This window comes from Orycteropus afer, unplaced genomic scaffold (genome assembly GCF_000298275.1).
Source record: "Orycteropus afer afer isolate SDZICR_OR568_19922 unplaced genomic scaffold, OryAfe1.0 scaffold00132, whole genome shotgun sequence".
NCBI classification, from domain to species: Eukaryota; Metazoa; Chordata; class Mammalia; order Tubulidentata; family Orycteropodidae; genus Orycteropus; species Orycteropus afer.
Genome location: NW_006921719.1, coordinates 3,510,267 through 3,523,635, shown reverse-complemented (window position 1 = coordinate 3,523,635; position 13,369 = coordinate 3,510,267). Strand labels below are relative to the sequence as shown.

The window sequence follows — 13,369 nt, the reverse complement described above, 5'->3', positions numbered from 1 at the left end:
ATGATAAATGGAGAAAAGATTGAAATTGTCAAAGACTTCACATTGCTTGGTTCTACAATCGACACCAATGGAAGCAGCAGTTAGGACATTAGATGACGTACAGCACTGGGCAAATAGGCTACAAAGGACTTGTTTCAAGTGCTGAGGAGCAAAGATGTCTCCTTGAGGACTAATGTGAACCTGACACAAGCTATGGTATTTTCAGTGCCTCATATGTATGTGAGAGATGGACAATGAATAAGGAAGACTGAAGAAGAGTTGATGGTTTTGAGCTGTGGTGTTGGTGAAGAATGCTGAAAGTACCATGGATTGCTAAAAGAACTAACAGGTAGGTATGTCCTGGATGAAGTGCAGCCAGAATGCTCCTTGGAGATAAGAATGGCCAAACTTTGTCTCAGATACTTTGGTCATGTTGTCAGAAGGGACCATTCCCTGGAAAAGGATGTCATGCTTGGTAAGGTGGAGGGTTGGCGAAAGAGGGAAAGTTCCTCAATGAGGTGGATTGACATGGTGGTGATGGCGATGGGCTCAAGTGTAACAAGAATCATGGAGCTGGCCAGGACCAGGCGGTGTTTTGTTCTGCTGTGCATGGAGTTGCTATGAGTCAGAGACGACTCAATGGTCCCTAACAACAACAAGAAGAATTGGACTTGAGCCCATTGCCATGGCTTTTACTGGGTTTGGTTTCTTTGGGGAGAGTTTTTTTCCCCCTTCCTGTTATTCCCTCTCAGACTCTGTGGCTGCTTAACCTATAGAAGGTCTGATTTGTTTCACAATATGATCTTCTCCTACACACATGGCTTTAGCTCACCTTGAAATCCTCCTGATCTGTCTCATCTGTGTTTTGAATGCCTGTGGGTTCAGTAAAGACTTTTTTTTTTTTTTTCTCCTCGACCTCTTTTGTGTTCCCAATGGCTTCTCTTTGGCTCAGCCTGCTGGCTGTCTCCCTCCCCCTTTCCCTGCCCAGTCACTGAACTTGCTCGCTTTGCTATCTTCACTCTTTCTAATACTTTACCTTCTCATTAAACCAGAAACCTCAAATTTACTGCCATCGAGTCAATTCTGAAACCCCTTTTGGGTTTCTGAGGCAGTAAATCTTTATGGAAGTGGAATGCCCCATCTTTCTTCTGTGAAGTGGCTGGTGGTTTTGAACTGCTAGCCTTTTGGTTAGCAGTCAAATGCCGAGGATCATTATTTATATCTGTTTCACTGAGTTTCTCAAACTCTCTGTTGAAAGAAGGATCTGGCATGTGCTCTGTTAGTAGGGCACCATTTTCCACCCAACATCTCAAGGATATCATTTTTGATATTAGATGGATTTTGGCTGGATGCAAAGAATACTTGAAAGATGTTTACCTGTGTTTTATTGAATATGCAAAGACATTTGACTTTGTGGATCATAATGAATTATGGATAATTTACAAAGAAGAGTGAGAATTTCAGAACACTTAATTGTGCTCATGAGAAACCTACACATAGACCAAGAGGTAGTCATTAGAACAGAACAAGGGTGTATTGCATGGTTTAAAATCAGGAAAGGCATATGTCAGGGTTGTATCCTTTCACCACCATACTTATTCAATCTGTATGCTAAGCAAATAATCCAAGAAGCTGTACTATATGAAGAAGAATGAGGCATCAAGATTGGAGAAGACTCATTATCAACCTGTGATATGCAAATTATGCAATCTTGCTTGCTGAAAGCCAAGAGGACTTGAAGCACTTACTGATGAAGATTAAGGACTACAGCCATCAGTGTGGATTACACCTCAATATAAAGTAAACAAAAATCCTCACAACTGATCCAATAAGCTACATCATGATAAATGGAGAAAAGATTGAAAGTGTCAAGTATTTCATTTTACTTTGATCCACAATCGACATCCATGGAAGCAGCATTTAAAAAATCAGACATATTGGGCAAATCTGCTGCAAAAGACCTTTCTAAAGTGTTAAAGAACAAAGTTGTCACTTTGAGACTGAGGTGTGCCTGACCCAAGCTATGGTGTTTTCAATGACATCATATGCATAGGAAAGTGGGAGAGTGAATAAGGAAGATTGAACAAGAATTGATATGTTTGAATTATGGTGTGGTGAAGAATAATAAATATACTATAGACTGCCAGAGGAACAAACATCTGTCTTGGAAGAAGTACTGGAACGCTTTTTAAAGGAAGGATGCTCGGCAGAGTAGATGGTGTCAGCAGAAAAGGGGAAGAGCCTCAGTGAGATGGATTGATACAGTGGCAGCAACAGTGGACTCAAGGATCACAGTGATTGCAAGGATGGCACAGGAGCAGGCAGTGTTTTGTTTGTTCTGTTGTCCATAGGGTCAGTATGAGTCAAAACTAACTCGATGGCTTGTAACAACAACAACACTGATTTAACTATTCTATTCTCTCTGATGGGAGCTCTGGTAGCATAGTGCCTAAGGCACTTGACTGCTAACCAGAAGACTGGCGGTTCAAAACCACCAGCCACTCCTCGGAAGGAAGATGGGGCAATCTACTTCTGTAGTGATACTGCCTCGGAAACCCAAGGTCTGACTTGACTGCACATAACAACAACAACAACAACATTCTTTCTGATAAAATATTTCTAGCAGTTTGATATTAATTTATTTCAATTTCTTCTGTCTCTAAGGCTTTAAGTATTAAAAATATTCCTTTTTTTATTAGGATTTGGGTGAAGATTTACAGAGTAAATTCACTTTTCATTAAAAATATTCTTCTAGACTGAGTAATTATTATATTTAATTTTAGTACACAATTGAAGAAAGCAACCTAAATATGTTTAATTTTAGTAAGTAATTATTACACATAAAAAGTATATTATCGTTTGAAATAAGTTTTCAGAAGATCAATGGAGCTTAAAGTAATAGTCCCTACAATAGGATCACACACATAGAAAGTTCAATATACTCCACAGAAAGCTATAAGGACCAATAATAGAGTTCAGTACAATTGCCAGATACAAAATGAACTTTTGAAAATCAGTCTTAAAAAACACAAAATTATAATAGTGTTTATACTTGAGTTAATATATTGTACCAATATGAATCTCCTGTTTTGACCATGTTATATAACACTGTCATTAGGGAAAGCTGGGTGAGGGATACACAGGAACTCTCTGTACTATTTTTTTTTTTTTAAATTTTTATTGTGATTTGGGTGAAAGCTAACAGAGCAGATATTCACTTTCCATATAGCAGCTCACATATACTTTGTCTCATGACTTTTACTGCAATTTCCTAGAATGCAGCATCTCCCTTCCCACTGTTCCCCTTAGTTACCTCTTCCCTGTGTCCTTCCCTTTCATTTCCTGCCCCCGAGCTGCCTCCCTATGCATACACAGCCCTTCTATTTTCTCTCTGTACTATTTTGGAAAAAAATTTTGAGTTCTCAAGTATTTAAAAAATAAAATTAAAAAAAAAAATTTCCACATATATCACCAAAGTAACATATAATAGCTTCAGTGATTTTTAAAAAGATTTTTACTGTTTATTTCTTGTGTGTTATGTGTACATACTAGGAAAATTTGTTCATATAAATAAATAGACTGGAATGGAAGGATTTTATTATAGTGTTCTCATTTAGTTCTTTGAACTCTTAGTTATGCATCAAAAATCACATGGTAGTCTATTATTTAAAATTATTTTTAATGATTTTCAGCTGATCATTTGACTAGGTCTCTTGCAAAGCTGTTGTTGAAGGAAAGGAACACCAACTGAACTGCAAAAAGAATTTGTTACTCAGTCATTGGGGATTTTCACTTTTTCAGCCCTCAATAAGTAATGGGTCTACAACCCACAGTGCTTGTTTTCAGCTCTTCTAACTACTATGTATATGTTTTTGTTGGCCTTTGAGCTTTTATACACCCTGCCTTTCTTGCACACACATCAGTATCATGAAAAATCAGCCATTGAAAACCTGTGGTGCACAGTTGTAATCTGACACACATGGGGCTGCCATGAGTGAGAATGGACTTGACAGAAACTGATATTTGTTTGTCTGTCTTGTTTTTAATCAATACTTACAATTTTAAAGCAAGAGGTTATTAACCATCCCATCTCCATTACCTCATAATCATACTTGATATTTAATACTTTTCACTTTTTCCAAAAATCAAGTACATTCTCAGTTATGAGGATTTTATGTCATTTAGGAGTTATTTGGCTCCAAAGAGAAGTTCTGGGAATGTTGTAAACACTGACAGCATCATTAGAGTAAGTTTCGAGCTCCTAGATCAGTTTCACAGGAGACAGTACGCCTTTGGATTGATCAATTCTAATATTTCTGCAAAGTTATACCTTATAACTGTATCATTTTATTTCTCTTTAGGCAAAATATTTTCTTCTTTGGTGTGTTAGTTTCCTAGGGCTCTTATAACAAAGTGGTACAAGTGGGTGACTTTAAACAACAGAAATTTATTGTCTAACAGTTCTGGAGGCTAGTGGTCTGGATTCAGGCTGTCAATGGAGCTGTATTTTCACTGAAGTTCCTACAGGAAGATTCTTGTCTCTCTAGCATCTGGTGGTTTGAGATACTCCTTGACATGTAGATGCATCTTCATATGGCCAGCTTTCTTCTATATGTGTCTCTTCTTCTTCTTTATTATTATTATTATTTTAAACAAATACCCCATTCAGATGGAACTGGAAATCACCCTACTCCCAAGTGGCCTCATGTTAACTAAACTGATAACATGTTCAAAGGCCTTATTTCCAAATGAGGTCACAGTCACTGGTACCAGGAGTTAGAATTGAACGTATTCTTTTTGGGGACACAATTTAATTCATAACTGTCTGCATTCTGCCTCCTAAAATTTCCTGATTTTCTCATTTGAAAAATACATTAACTCCATCCCAGTTTACCCCAAATCCTCAGCCTATTCCAGCATCAATTCTATGGTCAAAATCTCATCTAAGTCAAGTATAAGTAACACTCTGGGTATGGTCTATCCTAGAGATTCTCTGGGATTACCCTGAAGAATCCTCCATGAACCTATGAAACCCATAATACAAGTTCCCTGCTTCCGAATACAATGATAGTACAGGCATAGAGTAGACATTCCTATTGCAAAGAAGAGAAATTACAGGGAAAGAAAGCATCAAGAGTCTAAAGCAAGTTTGAAACCCAGCAGGATAAATTTCATGGCTTAAAAATTCTCTAGCCTCTGAATATATTTGAGCAGCAATTTTGCCCCCTCAGTCCTGGGTGGTGCCTTCCCACTTTGGACCCTGGGCATTGACCCTGTTTTCCTGTCTCATTGAGCAGGAGGGTAGCTCTGGAAGGCAATCCCACTCTCCTGCGCAGTGTAGTAGTGACCCTATTTTACTGGCCCACCAGCGTGGTGCTTCTGTCCCCCCAAAACCTAGGAGATGGCTCTGCATTCTGCAACTGAAACTGAGAAGGTAGCCTTGCTCCCTTTTCTTAAAAAGACAATAGATGTTCACAGTCAAGCAGCTCCATAAGCCCTTTTTCTGACTGTAGTATAACAACTTTACATTATTCTGCGCAGTGTTTCTACTGAGATGATTGATTGGATCCATAATTCACATACCTACTCTCTTTGGCAAATGGTTGTCCAGCCACTCCTTTGGTGTCCTTTCTAAAGGAGCAGGTAAACAGAATATATCAATTTTGACAACATGGGTAGACTGAGAATTTTCCCAACCTTCAATTTCTACTTTCTACAAAATAGTTGAATATAATTCAGCCAAGTTCTTTGCCATTTTATAATAAGGAGTGCCTTTTCTTCAGCGTTCATCATCTTTTAAAGCCTCACTTTAAACATCCACATTTAGTACACATGTAGCATCCACATTTCTAGCAGCATTGTTTCTGACAATAGAAGCTTTCTCTTTAGCTCTTCTTACTTTTCTCTGAGCCCTCACCAGAATCACCTTTAATGTTCCTAATCAACAGTTTCTTGAGGCAATCTATGCTTTTACTATCACATGCCTCAAAATTCTCCCAGCCTCTATTCATTACTCAATTCCAAAGCCACTTCTACATTTTTAGATATTTGGTACAGCAGCATCCTAATTCCTATTAGCAAACTCCGTATTAATTTCCTAGGGCTGCCATACAAAGTACCCCAAGGTGAGTAGCTTTAAACAATAGAAATTTATTCTTTCACATTTCAGGAGGCTAATCATCTGAATTCAGTGTTGTCAAGTCCATGTTCTCTCTGGAGGTCCTAGGAGAAAATTCTTTCTTGAACCTTGAAGCTTCTGGTAGCCTCAAGTGTTCCTTCATACAGTTGTCTTTCTTTTGTGTCTGTCTGTCTGTGTCTCTTCTCTTTTGTAAGGACACCATTGAGATGGGATTAGGAGCCATCCTATTCCTGTATGGTCTCATGTTAACTAAAGTTGATGACATCTTCAAAGACCCTTTTCATAAACGAGTTCACATGCACAAGAACTGAGAGTTAGGACTTGAAATATCTTTTTTGAGAAACAGAATTCAACCCATAATATTTTATATTGGCCTCTCAGAATCATACATATATATAGTTGAAATTGATAAATTTGATGGTAGATGAGTCAATTTCCTAGAAACAAAGCTTGATCTCAAACTTCACTAAATTAATTATAGTATTTGTTCAGTGGTCACAAGAGTGGCACAATGAAATAAAGTTATCTAAGTATTCTTCCCTTCCTGAAGATGTTTGTATACTAATAATACTCTGTGTATCCTCTGTCTAGAACAGCATAGTAAACATTTATGGGCTTGGGAAAGAATCTTTGGACTCTATGGAATAGTGGCAAGGTCATACCTTGGGCAACAGAAGGTTCTTTGATAGAATTCTGCTCTACATCTTAGGAACTGTGTGACCTTGAGCAAGGTCTTTAGGTAATGAGTTGTTTGCTTGCGTATTTGTTTAATGGGTATGAAGCTGTTGATCTGAAGTGTGTCAGGAGGATTAGGGAGATCACATATGCAGGGCTGTGTCTGACTTGAAGCAGGTGATCAAGGCATTTCAGCCCCTCCTCGAAGTGGATCCAGGATTTGTGGGGCCTGAAGTTTATACCATTTGTGGATGACTCTTTAAGAAAAGTAATATATAACACATATATTGGGTATCAAAGTAAATGTTTATTTAGAATAAGAAAATAAATCTCAGCAAATTACAATTTTAAAAAACTAAATGCATCTGAGAATCTAGATTGGGAACTAATGAGCTACAAAAATTCAGAAAAAAAATAGCATAATTTATTTATTAATTTTAAGTGCCTGATGCACCAGTAATATTTTTTTCTACACATTTTGGCTGAGTACTTCTTCATGACCTCTTTGTATAACAACAATTTTGCAAAATCAATGTCTATAAACAGAAAGATAATCCAATCTTTCCTGTAGCATGGTGAATCAAAATTTTATTTTTTAATCATCATTTAGAAAAGTTTCTTTCATATTTACAAATTGTTTTTGATAATGTCATGCAAATTTTTAATCAAATTTGGGAAAACCTGCATCAAGTTTCTTTCATATTTGAACTGTAAAACTTCAAGACATTTTGATTTTTCTTGCACTGTGACTTCATCTTAGATATTCTTGGAATTGAATATTGGAAGGAATCTGTTACTAGGGAGGGACCCAGAAGTGTAAGCATCACAGAAAATCATCCCTGCCCCCTACCATATGTAATATTTATCTAAAAGTCTTCTGTATTTGATATTCATATAGATTAGTGGCTTCCTTTTGCACATGAAAAATTAATACCTTTGTGGATCCTTTCTTGTAAAAGACTATTATTCACTCCTTTTCTTTTTCTTTGAAGTGCACAGTGACTTGTGGCCGAGGTTTACGTTACCGGGTTGTTCTGTGTATCAACCACCGTGGACAGCATGTAGGAGGCTGCAATCCACAATTGAAGTTACACATCAAAGAAGAATGTATCATCCCCATTCCATGTTATAAACCAAAAGGTCAGTTTTTAGTGTGCTTTAAATTCAAATCAAATGGTGTTTTCCAGCTCTAATTCCAATACAGTAGCATTTCTGTTTCAACTCACTAACTTTCTTTGTTGAAAGTCATTAATTTTTTGAGAGTTCACTATGACCACAGCAATTTAAATATTGCATTTGGAAGCTATAATACAAACAACTAGCACACAAAATAGTAGAAAAGCTCAATTTAAGGAACACTAAGCAGCTCTTGAAACTATTGTTATTATTTATTTGTATTCACCTTTAATAATCATATGCCATAAAAAAAAAAGTTAGCACACATCATAAGCATTTTAATGGGAACATCATACTTTTACATGGTGTCTGGCTATGTAAATAATTGATAAAAAGAGAATGTAGTATCCAGCCAAGTTGTCACTAACTTTCTTATAGGGGAGCCTTTTGGTGCAATGGTTAAGTACTTGGCTGCTAATGGAAATGTTGGTGGTTCAAACCCAAACAGTGGCTCCATAGGAGAAAGACCTAGCAATCTGCTCCCATACAGATTACAGCTTAGAAAACCCTATAGGGTAGTTCTACAGTGTCACATGGGGAAGTTATGAGTCAAAATCAACTTGACAGCACCTAACAACAACATTCTTATAAAAATTGTTTTGTACAAGAGACCTGTCATCCTTATAAAGAGGTTGGGCATATGTGATTTATTGATCTGGAGAGAAATGGGACCTCCTGTTTTTTAAGATAGAGCTCTGGTGGCATAGCACCTAAGTCATTTGACTGCTAACCAGAAGGCTGGCAGTTCAAACCCACCAGCCACTCTGGGAAGGAAGACTGGGCAATCTACTTCCATAGAGATACCTTTGGAAACCCAAGGTTTCCAAACCCACTGCTGAGTCATATTTGACTCAAAAGCAGTGAGAGAGAGAGAGAGAGATTTTCTAAGTATATAATGAGCAGCTCCTGTCTGTCTAGCTTTGTCTAACATTTCTCAGTAGACATAAAACAGAGTGAAGTCCTGCATGGATGGGGTGAAGGAGGAAGAGGGGTGGAGGGACAAGGATAATGAGCAGGGGAAGAAAGAGAACAAAGAAAGGAGAAGGCGGAGAAAGAGAAGAGGGAAGCACAGAAAGAGGTTATTTTCTCTCAAGGTTCTCATTCTTCTTTGGTCCCACGGTACCTTATACGTATCTCTCCACTGGACTGTTAGTTTCTTGAGGAAAGAACAGCATCATCTTCTTCATATGTCTTAGTGCATAGTAGGGAATGACTGAAGATTTTTCAGTTCCTAGTCAAGATCTTCAGGTGCATTTAGGGTTTTTCCTGCCATTTCTATTGCCTCTTGTGAATTTGAAGAAGTGGATAGCATTCCTGGGTAGGAACTCTTGGCATAATTTTTTTTTGTGTGTGTGTGTATTTGCATGCATGAATGTATGTATGTTTGTATGTATGAATGTATGTATGTGTGTATTGTTGTTGTTATGTGCCATCGAGTCGGACCTGACTCATAGCGACCCCTCCTTGGGTTTCCGAGGCAGTATCACTACGGAAGTAGATTACCCCATCTTCCTTCTGAGGAGTGGCTGGTAGGTTTGAACCACCAGCCTTCTGGTCAACAGTCAAGTGCTTTAGGCACTATGCTACTGGAGCTCCTGTATATATGTATATATATGCATATACATTATTATTTCCATATCTTTTATAAACTATTATCAATCCTCATGACAATTTTTTCTTTCTTTTTTATCAGGGGAAAGATGTAAAAAGATTATTTTGACTTGTTTGTCAGAGAATATTCCTTAGGATTTTATAGGGAATGGAATAATTCTCCTTCATGATGTCTGGGTTCCTTCTCCATATAAATAGCCTCATAATTAATCATTCAACAAATATCTGTTTGACTATGTGCATCTTCCAGAAAAATCAGTGGTTACCAGTAGGGGTATAAATACTGACTGTAGAACTCCATGTTGTTGCTGTGTCCCATCTAGTTGATTTTTGACTCATAACGAACCCTTGTGACAGAGTAGAACTACCCCATAGGGTAGTAATCTTTACAGGAGCAGGTCTTTCCCTTCCAGAACTGCTTGGTGGGTTCAAAGCACCAACCTTTCAGTTAGCAGACAAGTGCTTAATCATTGCGCCACCAAGAGTCATACAAAACTCCATATTGAAGTCTTGTCTTCTCCCTTCTGCACTTAATGACACTTTATAGCCACTTTCTTAAGGTCTGTGGTTTCCTTGAAGCAGCTCAAAATTACTTCCCTTCTCACTTCATAACTGGATTGTTCTGCCTCCCCTTAATATCTAAGGAGGCACCAATGGAAATAAAGGGGTACCATCTTGTTCTTATATGTCAGTTGTATTTGGTAATCATCTCTCTCAACAACTGTAACAATAATAAAGGTTTGAGTAAGCCATAGTGTAGATTCCCTCTTCTTCCCAACTTCTTAAACTTCCATTTTATTTGCTTTTCTTTATTAATTTCTTTATTCAAGGGCAAGAATAATTTGTGGCAAAAGCAGATAAGCTGATATGATTGAAAGAAGAGCTTTAATATGCAAACAACAGAGATTGGTATTGATTTATAACAGTCATTTTAATGTTAACTTGGTGAGCACAATCAACTGTGCCATGGAATTGTTTTGGTTGCATTTTGATAATTTGTTAATTAAAAACTGTGACAGATTTTTTGTTCAATCCAGAAGTTACCTAATGTATTGTGCTAAAAACCTTAATTTGCATTTTTAAAAATTGACCTCTTTATGAATGAAATCTTCAACTTCTTAATTATTAACAGTAATTGTGCTTAATGTTTATGTTCTTTTTTTTCTTAGAAAAAAGTCCAGTGGAAGCTAAATTACCTTGGCTGAAACAAGCACAAGAACTGGAAGAGACCAGAATAGCAACAGAAGAACCAACGTGAGTCCAGGAACTTTTTTGTATGGGAGTAATCAAGGCATAGCCAGTTAACATGATATATGTAATTTTTGTACTCATTGGAGTACAGTGATACATTTAGTATCCAAATGACCTGGATTTTCAGACTCTAGAGAGCTTGAGCTGGCTAGAATTCTTCATCATTTCACAATTCAGCAGTCCTACTTTGGCAGTATCTGTGAGAAGCATAGAAAAGAGCAGTATTATTTAACTCAAAGCAGACCTAGTGGCCTGTTCAAATTAAGAGATTGTGAATTATTTCTAGATTAATACGTATGATTTTTCCAAGAACCATCACACCACTGTACAAATAGAACAATCTCCATGGTTAATTCATGACCAATCTCTATAAAACCAGTTAAATTGAAATGTATTATGTGAGAGGAGTAACTGTAAGGAGAAATCCCAGGGCTGCTGTGGTAAAGGACAGTGGAAGAAGCATGGTAGTATAAGTCTTAGAGTCTATAACCACTGCTGTTGACTGTATGACCTTAGACAGGTCTTAGAATTTTTCTGTGTACCATTCTCCTTACCTACAAAATACTTAAGTTGGGCTTGATCTCTTCCGGGATCATTCCAAATGCAGTGACTGCAATCCACTTGTGATCTGACAAGTCACTGTTTTAAGAGTACCAGTGGAAATTAAGAATTAAGAGCAAATCAAAGAAACGTTATGGAGACAGAGATATAGCAACTGAAAGAGAGAAAGAATTCAAAGGTACTTTGAGCTTTCTAGTCCAGGAGTCTGTATGAACAACAGCACCAATGACACACTCAAATAATTGGACAGTACAGCTGATTCCATGTCGGACATGTTAAGTCCATGGTGCTGACAGGCCATCTCGAAGGAGCAAATCACAGAACACTGGAGGAAAAGGAATCTCAAAGGTATTATGGCCAATCTGCCTTTCAAAACAGGCATTTCTTCTTCAACGCCTCCAGCAATGAGCAGAGTTCCCTGCCTTAAGAGACAGCTCATTCTTATATTGGATAGCTCAGGTTATTTGCGTATTTCTTTTTCTCTTATTGAGTCAAAATACACCTATTTCTGCTCACTGAAACAACAGAACAAATACATCCCTGCCCTATTCCATGTGACAAGTTTTCACAAATTTAAAGAAAGCTGTCATGGATCTCGAGAATTTTGTCTTCCCAAGCTTATCATTCTTAGCCTTTTCAGTGGTATTTCATGCTTTATTTTAGTGTCGTTGTTTATAGATCCCTTCCAAACCTCACTGCTCTTTTCAGAACATTCATCAATGTCCTTTTCAAGTCTGGTCTAACTCAGCCATGAGCCTCAGGAGTGTATGGATTATTTCTCTTTGAGAAGAAACACAATGCCTCTTGTGCTGCAGGCCAAGGGAATGGGCACATCACACTTCTGATGTTCTTAGAGCTTTTCTGTGTGGACTGCTGTCAAGCCTGGATGTGAACACAGAAGAACTTGTGGATGCTGTGACAGTGTCTGACCACAGAGCAGTCAAGTGAAGGGAGAGGGGCGTTGGGCTTATGACAGAAGCTTGGATATCCAGAGGAAGAAGGAGATTCAGGAGAGATAAAATATGAAAGAGTAAAAGTAGTGAACTGAGAAAGGACTAGAACCAGGAGGGCTTGTTGTTACATAGACCAAGGGAATTAAGGGTTTAAGGAAAATGTCTTAGATTCCTAGCACTACTGTAACAGAAATACCACAAGTGGGTGGCTTTAAAAAAAACAAAAAGAGAGATATTTTATAGTTCAGAATCCAAGAAATGTGAATTTGGGGCACCAGCTCTAGAGGAAGTCTCTCAGCTCTGGGGGTAGATCTGTGTGTCTTCCAGCATTCCTCCATTCCTCGGCAATTATGTAGCATCTGTTTTCCCCTGTTCGTGCTTGCCTGTCTCTCTCTGTGTCTATGCTGCTCCTTGTAACTCGTCAGTGATCAGGTTTAGGACACACCCTATACAGATAGGTTCTCACTAATATAACAAAGAAAATCCTGTTTCCAAATGGTATTACATCTGCATGTATAGGGGTAAGGATTCCAACACATATTGTGAGAGGACACAATTCAATCCATAAGAGAAGGTTGTAGCAAATAGGATTTACATCTCACAAAAAGCCAAGGGGGGGGGAAAAAAGAGGGCTGTTTTGGTTACCTTGTGCTGCTCTAACAGGAATATACCACAAATGGGATGACTTTAATAAACAAGAGTTTATTATCTTACAGTTGTGGAGGCTAGAAGTCTGAGTTCAAAGTGCCACCTCTAGGGATGAAAAGATTTTGTGCTTCAGCTCTGCCTCTTCCTCCTGGCTCATCGCAGCTGGAGGTGACTTTTTACTCAGGCAGCTGCTGGCTGCTGAGGCTGGCAAACTCAAGGTTAACAAGTAAAATGGCACAGTCCCCGAATTATCAAACCACATGTCAGGCCACCAGTTCAAGTCCATTAACAGTCCCAAGATTGGCAGACAACATGACAGGTTGCTGAATGACAACTCGGCTACATGCAAGTTTCAAGTGTGCCAGAAGCTGCTGAG

General features: G+C 38.1%; 1 protein-coding gene and 1 non-coding gene across 2 annotated transcripts in view; one reads left to right on the top strand and one right to left on the bottom strand.

The window, feature by feature from the left end:
- ADAMTSL3 (ADAMTS like 3) overlaps positions 1 to 13,369 on the top strand; it is a 598,021-nt gene that overhangs the window by 312,370 nt on the left and 272,282 nt on the right. Inside the window, exons 13-14 of the mRNA XM_007945172.1 lie at positions 7,786 to 7,933; positions 10,750 to 10,834. Of these exons, the coding sequence (XP_007943363.1) occupies positions 7,786 to 7,933; positions 10,750 to 10,834 (233 nt within the window). The remainder of the gene's footprint in view (positions 1 to 7,785; positions 7,934 to 10,749; positions 10,835 to 13,369) is intronic.
- On the bottom strand, positions 8,184 to 8,327 carry LOC122150391. The gene has a single exon (XR_006163640.1). It is a non-coding gene; the product is annotated as a small nucleolar RNA SNORA15 (small nucleolar RNA).